Source organism: Coccinella septempunctata, chromosome 1, assembly GCF_907165205.1.
Source record: "Coccinella septempunctata chromosome 1, icCocSept1.1, whole genome shotgun sequence".
In the NCBI taxonomy this organism is placed as follows: domain Eukaryota; kingdom Metazoa; phylum Arthropoda; class Insecta; order Coleoptera; family Coccinellidae; genus Coccinella; species Coccinella septempunctata.
The window spans coordinates 21,623,419-21,637,206 of NC_058189.1; the positions used below are offsets into that span (position 1 = coordinate 21,623,419).

The 13,788-nt window shown below is 38.7% G+C and overlaps 1 protein-coding gene across 1 annotated transcript in view; it reads right to left on the reverse strand.

The window, feature by feature from the left end:
* Nucleotides 1-13,788, reverse strand: part of LOC123323050 (intraflagellar transport protein 122 homolog) — a 216,085-nt gene that overhangs the window by 92,753 nt on the left and 109,544 nt on the right. Inside the window, exon 10 of the mRNA XM_044911251.1 lies at nucleotides 2,190-2,464. Coding sequence (XP_044767186.1) covers nucleotides 2,190-2,464 — 275 coding nt within the window. The remainder of the gene's footprint in view (nucleotides 1-2,189; nucleotides 2,465-13,788) is intronic.

A 13,788-nucleotide genomic window follows, 5' to 3' on the forward strand; every position in this document is an offset into this window, starting at 1 on the left:
TATCCACTTATATACAACCAGTCTCAAGGCGGACTTGGGTATTAGAGGGTTAATACATATCGCGCCATATAAAGACCAATTTAATCACCCATTTTTCTAGTGGTACTGAAATGAAAATGGCTGACTTTCACGTGGTGCACATAAGGGGGCCAAGAAAATTCAATTTCCAATTTTTCCAAACCTATATGAAATTTTTCAGTTTTTTCTTCAGCGATAACATTTCATTTTTTCAAGATATCGATGGAAAATGCTGGCTTTTCTGGGCTACATATAAGTTGGACCGGAAAATTCAATGTCCATTTTTCACAAATCTATATGAGATTTTTCAGTTTTTTCTTCAGCATTCGCCAGTATTTCGCTAGCATTTACTATATTCGAAATATCGATGAAAAATGCTGGGTTTTCCGGGCTGCACATAAGTTGGCCCGCAAAATTCAAACTTCAATTTTTCCAAATATATACAAGATTTTTCAGTTTTTTCTTCAGCATTCGCCAGCATTTTCTATTTTCGAAATATCGATTAAAAATGCTGGGTTTTCCGGGCTGCACATAAATTGGCCGGGAAAATTAAATTTCCAATTTTTCCCAATCAATATGAGATTTTTCGGTTCTTTATTCAGCATTCGCCAGCACTTTGCTAGCGTTTTCATTGGAAAAATTTTCTTTTCGAAATGCCACAACTTCCGGGCTAACTTGATAGACCTCAAAATTGTAGATGTTCAGGGAATATTTGAACGAGTTTACGAGTTGAGGGTTGTTGATGTAGGCAAAATGACATACTATGTCATTTTGTCCATTGTATATGTATGTCATTTTGTCCAAATGTAAACAAAAAACAATAAAAAATCTTAATTTCATCAAACAACCAATAATTGCAATGAAATTAACTGGAATCACTAGATACTTCCATAGTTCATAGATTTTAATAGCAATAATCACAAAAAAGCAACAAATAATTCCCCAGTGGGAAAAAAGAAAATCACTGCGAAATAAATTTTTGTAGGCACGAAACACGTTCGAACTGATTACTGCGGCATGACTATGGTAATGGCGCTCAACATTTCACAGTATTGTAAATATGGCTGCCTTCATATGGTACATTTGTTGGAAAGTGGCTAAAGCACACCAATTTTGAAATAAGGCGACTATGTAATTTTGTACATATATGTCGTTTTGTACGTATTTCTCCTACTTCAACTAAAATTAAAATGAAGAATTAGGCTAACAACAATAATTGACGTTTATACAAACTGATTGAGAGGATTTGAAATCTTGTTATTTACATGGCAAGAACGTGTTTTTTAAATACATTTATTTTTGCTATTGGAGAAAATTACACATTACATGCATCTGTTGCTTGAGAAGAGTTGATGTTGGTTAACTTCTTTGGCTAAAGGTTGAAGACGTTACACCAGTTGTTGAATTCGAAAAAAAATCAAATCAAAGATGAAATGCATCTGATGCATTGGTATGGAATGGGTATCCTTCAAAGGAATTAACGGATAATCACACGAAAATCAAATTTTTCAACAAAAATCATCTTGCATTAATGGAACTCAAATTAGTTAAAGCGAGTTCTAAAGGAAGAGGAACTTCACCTTCAAACAAAAGGTTCACATAACTCAACAATTGGCAGGACAACTGGCTCATAATTATGGCTGTTACGTCTTTTCTAAAAATTAAGTCCCCAAATGCCAACAACTTTTCAGATCTCCCAATAGAAGGAAATTCGTCATCCTCAGAGATAGGTTGTCTCTCTTTCTGTCATACTCTTCATTTACAATCTTTCTAAGTATAGAAACATTCAACTAAAATATATTATCAGTCGTTTAGTTCAGATTAAACATAATATGAATTTACTTACATTGAATATCCTCGATACCGTTTTATATGCTGTAGATTTTAGAGTATACGGGTTACTATTTGAACGAGAGGCCCTCAATTCTGAAAAGCACTCCCTGATACTCTGTTTTCTCTCTATTTCAATCACATTTTTGTAATATCAATTAATATAAGGCAACGTCGTTATGACATCAACGACGTTTCATGAGTGCCAACTTTACTCCGTTCTAGTTAGAAAAACTTAAGAAAATTTTTTCATGGCCAACCGAGTGCCTTTATAAAAGTGAATGGAGTTATGTATTTTTTGTCGCCCCAATATTGAGTATTTCGAAGGAGTTTTTATTTACCTTTTTGAGCTTTCACGAATTCATCGTTTTCTGCTAGCCAGTGAGCATATGGTACATAAACGAAAGCTTTATAGTTGGGCTGCGTTTCTACTAGTTTGAAGGCTTCAGACCATTCTTTGGCAGCAACATGAATAGATAAAACTGAGGGGATATCTCCTAGACGTGTGTAAACTTCTGCTGCTGTAGTGTAGTGTTTGAGATTCTTCAAATGTTGTGCTATCGATATCAACTGGGATCTTTCGGCCTTGTCCAACTTTCTTGCAAGTTCAATAAGCCTGTAAAATGTGATTCAAATGTGAAACGAAATCATTGTGAATGAAGGGGGTTATATTAAGCATTTAATCAAGTACAGTAGAGGTCCATTTCACAAACTGGTTGGGGGACATGGGTAACCGGAAAACACAACAGTTCAGATAAACAAACTGAAAATTTTAATTCGATTATGATGAATTGAGGAATGTTTATTCTTCAATTATTTATAAATGTGTTCATGAATTCACCAAACTATCATCATCATTACTATCACATTTTTATGGCGTTCGCAAACATGCCGAATTATTTTTTTATTATGTTGGTAAGATGAATACAATATTATGGACAGAATCTTTATAGAGGGTTTCCCACATTGGGTGGCCTATTAATCGTTTACGCAGAAATGATCCTAGGATTTTTCTGAAAATTCTTGTACTATACGCCTACGGTTTATGCTTCTGATCTATCTCACTAAAATATTTTCAATGTTGCGACGTTGCCGCTTATACACTTTTCCTATGGAACACACTACTTTTCATCTGATATCGTGTTCCCCCACGAAAACCTCATGGTTTCGGAAATATCGTCAAATTTCTATGAAAATGAGAGTTACCGAAAAAAACGGCTAAAAATGTACTCGATGGACACGCGGGGGGGGGGGGTGTCTGTGAATAGTCGGAATAGACGCGCGCACGTGGCCATGTGTTTTGTTTCAATTTCTTGAATTGAAATTCCTGGAACTGGACTACTTGAAATCTGAAAATTTGGATCATGATATTGTTCGACATTATCTACTGAGCTAAAATCGAGGCTAAAATATTCTTATATTTTGTATACTTTCAGTTATACAGGGAATGGTAGTAAATTCTTGAAAACAAATTTCTTGTTTGCTTATTTCTTTCCTGATATGATTTGAACAGAAATATATTCGAAATTGAATATTCTATCATATCAGAAACGAAAACATAGAAAAAAAAATTTTTTTTGATTTATTTCCATTCCCTGTAAAACTGAAAGTGCTCACGCTTCAACAATATTTTAGCTCAGTGGATAATGTCGAACAATATCATAATCCCAATTTTCAGATATCAAATAGGTCCAGTTCTCCAGAAACGTCTAATAGGCCCTCGAACTTGGTACACCCCGTATATATAATGTTATTTTAGTGATAACAAGCAAGTCTGAGTTTCTCTGTGAGAAAGAGTTTTATTATTATTATCATTCTTAGTAACACTATTTACAAATCTCACCTGTAAGAAAGAGAAACGTCGTTAAATGCCAATCATTCACTTATTACAATTTCAATTCTCAAATAAGTTTTCAATACCAAAATTCAAAATTCTATAATGACAGATCAATGATTAATATTCTACTACTGTCTATTATAACACTTTAATCAATTCATTTTGAAATCACCAATGCAAACTACTAGCGCAAGATTCAAGAAGAGTACACTGTACTTTTTTTCAGTAAGACAGTCAAAACTTAACCACAAAAAAACGGAAGAAATATCACGTGAAATACGACAAAGAGTTTAATCAAGGTTTCATTGTGATTTGAATGCAATGCAATAAAAATCATTGCCAAGATATCTCCATGAACCATGTATCCGGTATATCCCTAGTATGTAACGAAAGGTAAGTCACAAATATGTTTTTTTTGGCAGCCAAGGGATGTCCATGGACCATCCCTAGTATGTCCTATGTCCCGATAGAGACTGTCCCAGGGACATCCTCCTATTTTGTGAAAGACGTCCCTGGATGTCCATAGGAGGTACTTGTGTTGTAAGGGTATTATCTTGTGGAAAATTGTAATCTGTATATCTAACTTCTGTATGTGTTAATTGATCTAAAAACTCAGACTCATTTCGAAAAACATTAAACTTAGATTTTCCTAAACACATGAAAATAAGATATCAAAAGTTGGAATTGAAAACCAATGGGCGTTATGTACCCCAACATCATCGAATTATGCAAAATAGCATTGAATGCTTATATCTAGTCTCCAGACCACTCGTTGGGAAAACACGCTCAATGCCCTTTAGGTTTTAATTGCCTGACTGTTTGGGATATACAGGGTGTCACGGAATTTTCATTTTAGTACATAAAAAAGTTCATATGTTTGACGTTTTTTCACAACAAACTGTGGACTGGAGAATTGATGGTTCAAGGTTTTATTGTGACAGATAAACTGATATTTTTACGATTAGGATATTCAGGTGAGATTGAAAAATTCCATCTTCAGCGCGTGCACTTGACAGAGAAGGTGGTGGTCAAGTACATGAACTGAATATCTTAATGAATGTAATAAGATATATACATATATAGTGGTGAACTTCAAACATCCCCCCCCCCCCCCCGCGAAAAAGATATTCGTCTGTTCAAAGGGGAGAATCTGAAGTGATTCAATAGGCACAGGACAAACCTTAGAAATAGGCCTGGTAGATGCCATTTTCTGTTTCCACCTCTACAACTCTCACTCTGTAGTCAGTGTTAGGAAATACCCTCGTAACTCTTGCAAATATTCAACAGATCATCTTCTCCAAAAATCTTGCTGTAATTTCGTGGAATGCTGCCAACGCGATAAACATGAACTTGGAATATCTGAAATATATTTGTCAGGAAAGGAGTCAGAGGAGCGCCTAAAAGGTGCGAAAGGGCGCATAAGGGTCTCGAATTCAAAATCCATTATATCTGACTAAGAACTGTATAAAATTCCTCAAATGTGAGTAATGAATTGACCACTATCCGATTTTTATTTATTTATTTATTCATTTACATGAAGAGTAGAGGTTAAACCTATAAACTCAATACAATACAACAAAATTTGAATTCTCAGACGAGGTCGTGACAGAGTTGATCCAGATTAGCCCGACATGAAGAAGTTCCCAGAGGCTACTGACGCGACTATACGGGTGCAGATTTCCATCTGTCATATCTGTTCTTGAAGGCATTAAACGAGTCAGCTTCGACAATTGATCTCGGGAGGGCATTCCACTGGTCGAACACCCTATTGGATAGAGAGGAGATGGTTGCTGTTTAAGGTGTATATATTTTTCACTGGTTCGCCTACCTAGACCTTGAGTGCCCGGAAAGTGAAAATTACGAGTCATTCGCTTGACAAGAGAAGACGTGCTACAGTGCTCCTAGTGCTATAAAAGAGAAAGCGGACGAGAAAGTCGAAGTGTCACAGTGCCGTAAAAGTGAAAGCGGAGGTGAAAGTGTACACTGGCGAAGCTGCGGAATTTATGATTCCGTCTGCGAAACTTCCGAAGTTTTTTTTTTTTTTGTAAGTTTTATAAGTGTATGTGTTATAGAGCGGAAATTCGTTCAAATTCAGTGTATTCAGTGTCGAGTCCAGATCCCAAGATCGCTGGTTCCACGGATATCACTGGTGAGTCGACTTATTTTTCTGGTAGTATAGAAAATATTTAATTTAGCCACATAGCTTAATAGTAACATAGTAGTAAGGATTTCCAATATTCATTATTATTCCGAAATACCTCATATAGTTCAATACGGACAAAAAGCCATGTCGGAGGTCTCAGACAATGAGAGCTCCTACATGGAAGCTACGGACACCGAAGAATTTAGCGATGGAGATGCAGAGGAGCTTGTAAGGCTCAAAGAAGAGAATGGGCAGTTGAAGGCTCAAATAAATAAACTGACTGAAACCGTGTCTCAGTTGGTCGGGGAGATACGCCTCTTGAGAGAGGAAGTTAACAAGAATAAAGCTCCTCAATCCCCTAGTTTTTCTGAAATTGCAAAACAGAATACGGCACAGAAATCCCCTACATTTGCAGAAATTGCAAAGCCGGTAGCGGTCCCCAAAAATTCCTCCAAACAGGAAGTAGCTCCAGAACCGGAGAAGAAGAGAAATTTTGCAACTCAAGTTGCTAAAACCCAGAACGCGCCGCCCACAAAACGCGCGCGTAAAGAAAGTTCATCTTCAGACGAAGAGACCGCAAAAAAAGCAACGGAGTTACCTAAAAAAGATAAAATTCCACCCATCACGACGATGGGTACAGCCGATTGGGTAGAGATCTCAAAAGCTCTCTACTTGAAGAAATTCAGCTACAACAGAGCAACCGTCGTAAAAGACGGGATCAGGATCGTAGCCTCGACTGTGGACGACTACAGGAACATAACAAAATATTTTGATCAGATTGGTAAGGAGTACTTCACGTACCAGATGGAGGAAGAGAAAAAGATATATGCAGTTATAAGACATCTCCCAATAGATGCTGACCTAGATTTGATAAAAAATGATCTAAAGGTCCAAGGAATCCATGACGCCGAGGTGTCCAGAATGACATCCAATAAAACCAAAAATTTTATACCCTTATACCTGGTAAAAACTCAGAGAAAGGAGATTTTCGAAATAAGACGCCTCTACAATCTCTGCATTGTAGTGGAATCAAAAAGAAGGGCAGAAAATCCAAGCCAATGCTTCAGATGTCAGAGGTACGGACATGCCCAAAACAAGTGCTCTTTTCCATACAGATGCGTCAAATGTTTGGGCAATCATTGCACAAAAGATTGTGAACTTACCAGAAAAGGTGAGGAGAGAAATGCCACATGCGTTCTGTGCAAGGGGAAAACAGGCCAGAAATCGGCTCAGCAGAGCATGATTTTTCAAAAAGTCCAGGAGAAAAAGAAGCCCACCCCCTCCAAAGTAGACGACAAGAAAAAAGAAGTACCCAAACCAGTACAGATGAAGGAGACACCGAAAATGCCCCAAGCTAAACCTACGATCAACAAAACAAAAGAAAACAGAAAAGTCTCTGAATCCGCCGACGATTTAGACACTTTTACTGAAAAAATTTTCAACAAAATCATGTTATAAATTGAGAGAGAGATGGAGAAAAAACTCCAAGGAATGTTCAGTAAACTGAAATAATGGAACATACAACTAGGAAAAATTCCCTTAAAATAGTCTCCTGGAACATAAACGGGGTCAGAACTCGAAAACCCGAGATAGAAGAAATAATATCAGAGAGAAAACCTGATATTATAGCCTTACAGGAAACAAGAATACAACCAAATACGTGATTGAATATCATGAATTATGAGATATATAGATGTGACAGAATCGCAAACACTGGGGGAGGTGTTGCCTTACTGGTTAGACGAGATCTGAAACACTATTTTAAAGGAAGATCTGACGAGTCACAAATAGAAACAGTGACGATTGTAGCTGAAATAAATCGACAAAGAGTCGAAGTCACATCGGCATATAAAAGACCTCCAAATAACCTATTGGAAGAAGAAATCAACAACTTACTAGATGGAACAAACCCGAAAATCTGCATCGGAGATTTTAATTGCAAATCTCCAGAATGGAACAGCAGGATGGAAAACAGAAATGGCAGAAAACTGAAAGATCTCGCTGAAAAACATGAAGCTATCGTTATTGGACCTGAAGAACCAACGTACCTAGCATTTGGAAATGGATTACCAGATATAATTGATATCGCAATTATGAAAAATATCACTGGAGAATTCTCGATAGAGACCTTGTGGGACGGAACCTCTAACCACAACCCCATCGAATTAACAATAGGAGATGGACCAAGAAGAGAACTAATGCAAACAAGAGAATACACCGATTGGACGAAATATAGCCATCTGATACAATCGGAGGTAACAGAAATACCGACAATCAACACACCGGAAGACCTAGAAAGAGCAGTTGATAAACTAGAAAAGAATATAATAGATGCCTACAAAAAGAGCACAAAGAAAATAACGAGACCAGCACCGATACATCCACACGGTGATACACCCAGAGAAATCAAAGATCTCATCAGGGAAAATCGGAGACTAAGAAAAACATACAGGCTCAATAAAACAGATATAAATAAGAGAAATCTAAACCGACACAGCCAAGTTCTAAAAAATGCCCTGAAGGACATGAGAACAAATAGATGGAACAAAAGAGTTCAAGAACTAAATACTATCGATCATTCTGCATGGAAAATGCAAAAATGTCTGAGAAGAGAAAAGACTAAAATACCACCTCTCCACGGAGAAAGAGGAATGGCATATACGAATATCGATAAAGCAGAAGCACTGGCGGACTCGATAGAAAGAGAATCGAGAATAAATTACAGACCTGATGACGATAATGACGAGCTGGAAGATCTTGTAGAGAACAACGAAGAAGAAATGGACGAACCACCAGTAGACGACAAAATAGAAAAACCAACTTCTCCATTTGAAATAAAAGAGATAATCAGAAGCTTGAAAAATAGAAAAGCTCCCGGAAGTGATAAAATAACGAATGCTATGTTGAAGAAATTACCTAGAAAAGGTATAGCTGCTCTCACAAATATTGCAAACGGTATAATGAGGACTGAACACTATCCGGAAAAGTGGAAAACTGCAGAAGTCATAGTGTTCAACAAACCAGGCAAAGATAAGAAATTCCCCCAAAACTACAGGCCGATAAGTTTATTGTCCGCCCTAGGAAAAGTAGTAGAAAGGGTAATCGCTAGGAGGCTTACAGAAGAAACTGAAAATCTGAATCTCATTCCAGCAGAGCAATTCGGATTCAGAAGAGACCACTCAACTGAACAGCAATTACTGAGACTCACAGAATACATAACAGAAGGATTCCAAAATAAACAAGCAACCGGTCTTGTACTACTAGATGTCGCCAGAGCATTCGACAGAGTATGGCATGAAGGATTGATTTACAAAATGAGATATGCTGGATATTCAATGAAACTGTGCAAGTTGATTAGGAATTATTTGAGGAACAGAAGATTCTACGTGAAAGTGGAAGGAGAAAACTCCACAACCAAATATATGGAAGCAGGGGTGCCTCAAGGGTCAGTACTTGGGCCGTTACTGTATAACATATATATTCACGATATACCAAAATCTCCAAGGACTATGCTGACACTATATGCCGACGACACAGGAATCGCAATGCGACATCGCAAGCCAGAAATTATAGAAGGAATGTTACAAGAAGCTATAGATGAAATAAATGACTGGTGTATTAAATGGAAAATAAAACTCAACGGACAAAAGAGCCAAGCGATATTACTGCAGAAGAGGAGACTAAGAACTACAACAAATCTAGAGGTAGATGGAGAAGAAATCGAATGGAAAAACGAAGCAAAATATTTAGGTATCACCCTAGACAAAGGTCTAACATGGAGAAGCCATATCAAACAAGCCGTTGACAAAACCAAGGCAGCGATGAATATGCTCTACCCGCTGATAGGTAGAAAGAGCCACATGTCAAATGAGACAAAATTGAAAATAATCAAAGCCGTTGCTAGACCGCAACTGACTTATGGATCAGGTGCTTGGGGATTCGCGGCAAAGAGCCATATACAAAGAATTCAGGCAACAGAAAACAAGCTACTACGATGTGCCATAGATGCGCCTTGGTTTGTCAGGAACAAACAGATATATCGAGATTTGAAGTGGGAAACCATCACCGAATTTATGAAGAGGAAAGCTGAAAAGTTATTCGAAACAGCGAAGGAACATCCAAACGAAGAACTCAGGAGACTAGTGGACTACGATCCGGAGGAAGACAGAAGAAGAATGAGAATTTACAAAAGGAGACCGAGAGATCAATTGAGGAGAGATTAAAATGAGTACGACAACTTATTAAAACTATACTAAGAAGAGATATCCGAAATGGACGAACATGAAAACCCTAGCACGACAATGTGCAAGAAGAAATCAACCGATTAAGGGATAAATGGTTTATAGGCAAATGCCCGGAACCAACAAAAAGCAGGTTAGGTTTAGTGGGTCGCGAACTCAGGAGAGTGAGTAACCCCACAGTGTTCCCTAGAAATGGGTTCCTCTGGGCGAGAGATAGAGCCCCGTGTTTTCACGGTCGCAGATTCCCCCTGCTATAAAAAAAAAAAAAAAAAAATTACGTCGCCGAGACTCCGACGATCTTCGAAGGTGGGGAGGTCAAATATTTCCAATCGTTCTTCGTATCGAGGGCGAAGAAAGCAGTAGGGAGGCGAGTAGCCCAACGCTGGACAGATTCCAAAGCACCACAATCATTCTTGGTCGAACACTACCTCCAGCATACTCCATAATGGGTCGTATATTATTACTATTGCTGTATCCCGTTGCCGAGAATAAACCTACAAAAAGATTGAAAAAAAAAAGAAAAAAAAAATCGGACTGTGTGCCCTCCTGTGACCGAAGAGACCCAGCCGCGATGTACAGATCCTTTCACACTCCGGGCATGGATAGTCACCAACCATATCTGGTCCCCGCTGTATTCTTCTCGAGTCTCTAACTATTTACCGAGGACCTCCACTGTGATCTATCTAACGCTAGTTGTTCCCAGTTATGATTGGCAATAACTGATTTTAGGTATTGATGCAGTTTATCCTTAAACCGCTTATACTGGCCGCCTGGTTTCCGAGCTCCTTCTGTGAATTCGCCATACAGGGCTAGTTTGGGAAGTCTTGTGTATTCATCCTCAGCTCCATCTGAGTCGGGCTCTCGGTACTTGAGTCTCAATTGTTGTACAACTCGCGCGCTGCAAGACTTCTGCATTTGAAACTTTGTGGAACCATCTGATGTGCATTATTTGTCTTAGATGACGTTGTTGCGTTTGTTCAAGCTGTTTAATATGTCCCCAGTAGGGTGTCCAGCTTTCGCATCCGTGAAGGAGTGTTGGGAGGACCACTACTTTCTAAACAGCTGTCTTGGTCTTCAGATTGAGGTCGTGGTTTTTAGCTTCCAGAATACACGTGATGCCGAATTGATAAGGTTGTGTATTTCCGTGTCTACATAGGTTAGCCCTAGTATTAATGAAGCTTTCCAAGTATTTGAACTGCTCGACCTGTTCTACTAGACTTTCATCCTCCAAGCTGATATCTGTTCGAACGCTTTCTGGCGGATTTACCAGGATTTTGGTTTTGTCAATATCGAGTGTAGGGTCCAAAGCTTCGTATATATGTTTATAGGTGTCCAACATTATCTGTAGATCCTCTGAGCTGCTAGCGATAAGTGCACAGTCGTCTGCATATTGAAATTCCGTGATAAACTTGGTACGGGTTTTTGCTCTGAGGCGCTTCAGGTTAAACAGGCCTCCATCAAATCTGAATCTTATACTAACACCTCTTACGGGCATACTCATGTCAACAATTATTATCGAAACAGCTATGGCGAAAATATAGAACAGTAAAGGCGCTAACACGCAGCCTTGTTTTATTCCAGAGTTGGTTGAGAAATGGTCGGTTGTAGAGCTATTATGCTGTATTCTAGCGGTATTGTTGGTATGTAGGCTTTTACACACGGCTAGGAATCTTTCGGGTACTCCGAGACGTCCCATGATTTTCCATAGCGCTTTCCGATTCGCCTTACTTAAATCGATATAGGCTTTATAGATCTTTGATTGTTGTTCACGGGCCTTCTCTTGCAGCTGTCGCAGTGTAAAAATTAGGTCCATAGTACCTCGATTGGGTCGAAACCAGCACTGGAATTCAGGTAACTGTGGTATATAAGTTTTGTAGAGGAGACTATAAGTTTTGTGGTCGCAACCATGAAACGATTTGTAAAGCAGATAAGTCATCCTTCTCGTTCTTTTACATACGTTGGAAATGTGTTCGAGCCAAGTGAAATCGTGCGAAACTGTCAGACCGAGGTCACAACAGCTCAGAACCGGACGAATCGTAACTCCCTCCAAAGAGTATCGGCTTTTTGGGTTATTTTTACCTATGTGTAGTACTACACATTAATCCAAGTTGAGGGGTATTAACCAATGGCGGCACCACTGGGAAATGCTGTTGAGGTCTCTTTGAAGTTGTTGAGAGCAGATGGGTGGGTAGTTGTAGAGTTTGGAGTCAGCAAAGGAGGAGGAGAGAGACTCTAAAATGCGTGATAAGTCTGACGTGTAGAGCAGGAACAGGATAGGTCCCACCACCGAGCCCTGAGGAACGCCCGACACGACATGGGTATCATTAGAAGATATACTGTCGGCGATGAGGGACACGGTCAAATGCCCTGGAAAAATCCAAATAGACTACATCAACAGGAACGGAGCGCTCGGACGCCTTACGACCATTTTTAATAATCCTATCTCTCCATTGTTTTGCATGCGATTTCGTTTCTATGAATAGAATAGAATAGAATAGAATATCTTTATTCACCAATAATAATTGTTAACAAAACAATGAAGATGAGAAACGTCATACAGGAAAAAAATAAACAAAAACAGAGAAGATCAACATTCAATGTTACTCTCCAGGAATTCACTAACAGTGTATGGCTCTAGTCGTAACAATAGGCTGTAGACCTCCTTTCGAAAACATTTGAAGTTATCAATTTGACGTATTTTGGATGGTAGATTGTTATATAGTTTTAGGCACATATATGTACAATTTCTTTCCGTCAGGGACAACGTATGTAGAGGGTACAGAAAAAATTGGTTTCGGGTCCTGTATGAATCACTTTTCCTAAATTTGTCGAAAAGGTTCCTATTTTGGAAGAGGAACTGCAGACATCTAAAGATGTAGATGCCAGAAAGTGTGAGAATGTTATTCTTCCTGAATACGCCACGGCAGGATTCCCGGTACCTCAGGCCAAAAAGAACCCTAACGACCATCTTCTGGATGTAAAAAACCATTTTCACATGTCGACTATTCCCCCAAAAAATGACACCATAGCTCATCACGGACTGAAAGTTGGAGAAATAAATTGCCTTCAAAAATTCCAAGCTGAGCTCCGATCTCAACACCCGCAAAACAAACACTGTCTGGCTTGATCTTCTGCACAATTTATCAACATGCTCTGTCCACTCAAGGTGTTCATCAATGTGGATACCCAGAAACTTGGTTGTTGTTCGAGGAGAGATAATTTCTCCTGATAATGTGAGCTGATGTTCTGCTTCAACACTTCTTAGTTTATGGGAAAAAAACAAATTCCGTCTTATCCACATTGTAATGTAAGTTATTTAGTGTGCACCATGATTGTACAGATTGGTGAGTATATTCAAGGAGGCCCTGAAGATCTTCACGGTTTTTCCCGCGTATTAGAATGTTTCAGTCGTCAGCAAAGTTGATGAATGCTATTGATGGTAGAGATGTCATTCTAGATATATCATTTCCTTCCCTGAAGGCGGAGAGTATATTTCTAACGATATTAGGAATGCCATTTATATATACAACAAATAGCAGCGGACCCAGCACACTGCCCTGTATCACACCTTGCTCAATAAATGAGTCTACGGATGTATAATCAACTTCATCTATCCTAAGAGATACATGCTGAGAGCGTCCGCTGAGATAGCACTTAAAGAACTTGAGTTGAGCATCTCGTATGCCATATGCCTCAAGTTTCTGTAGTAAAATCGCATG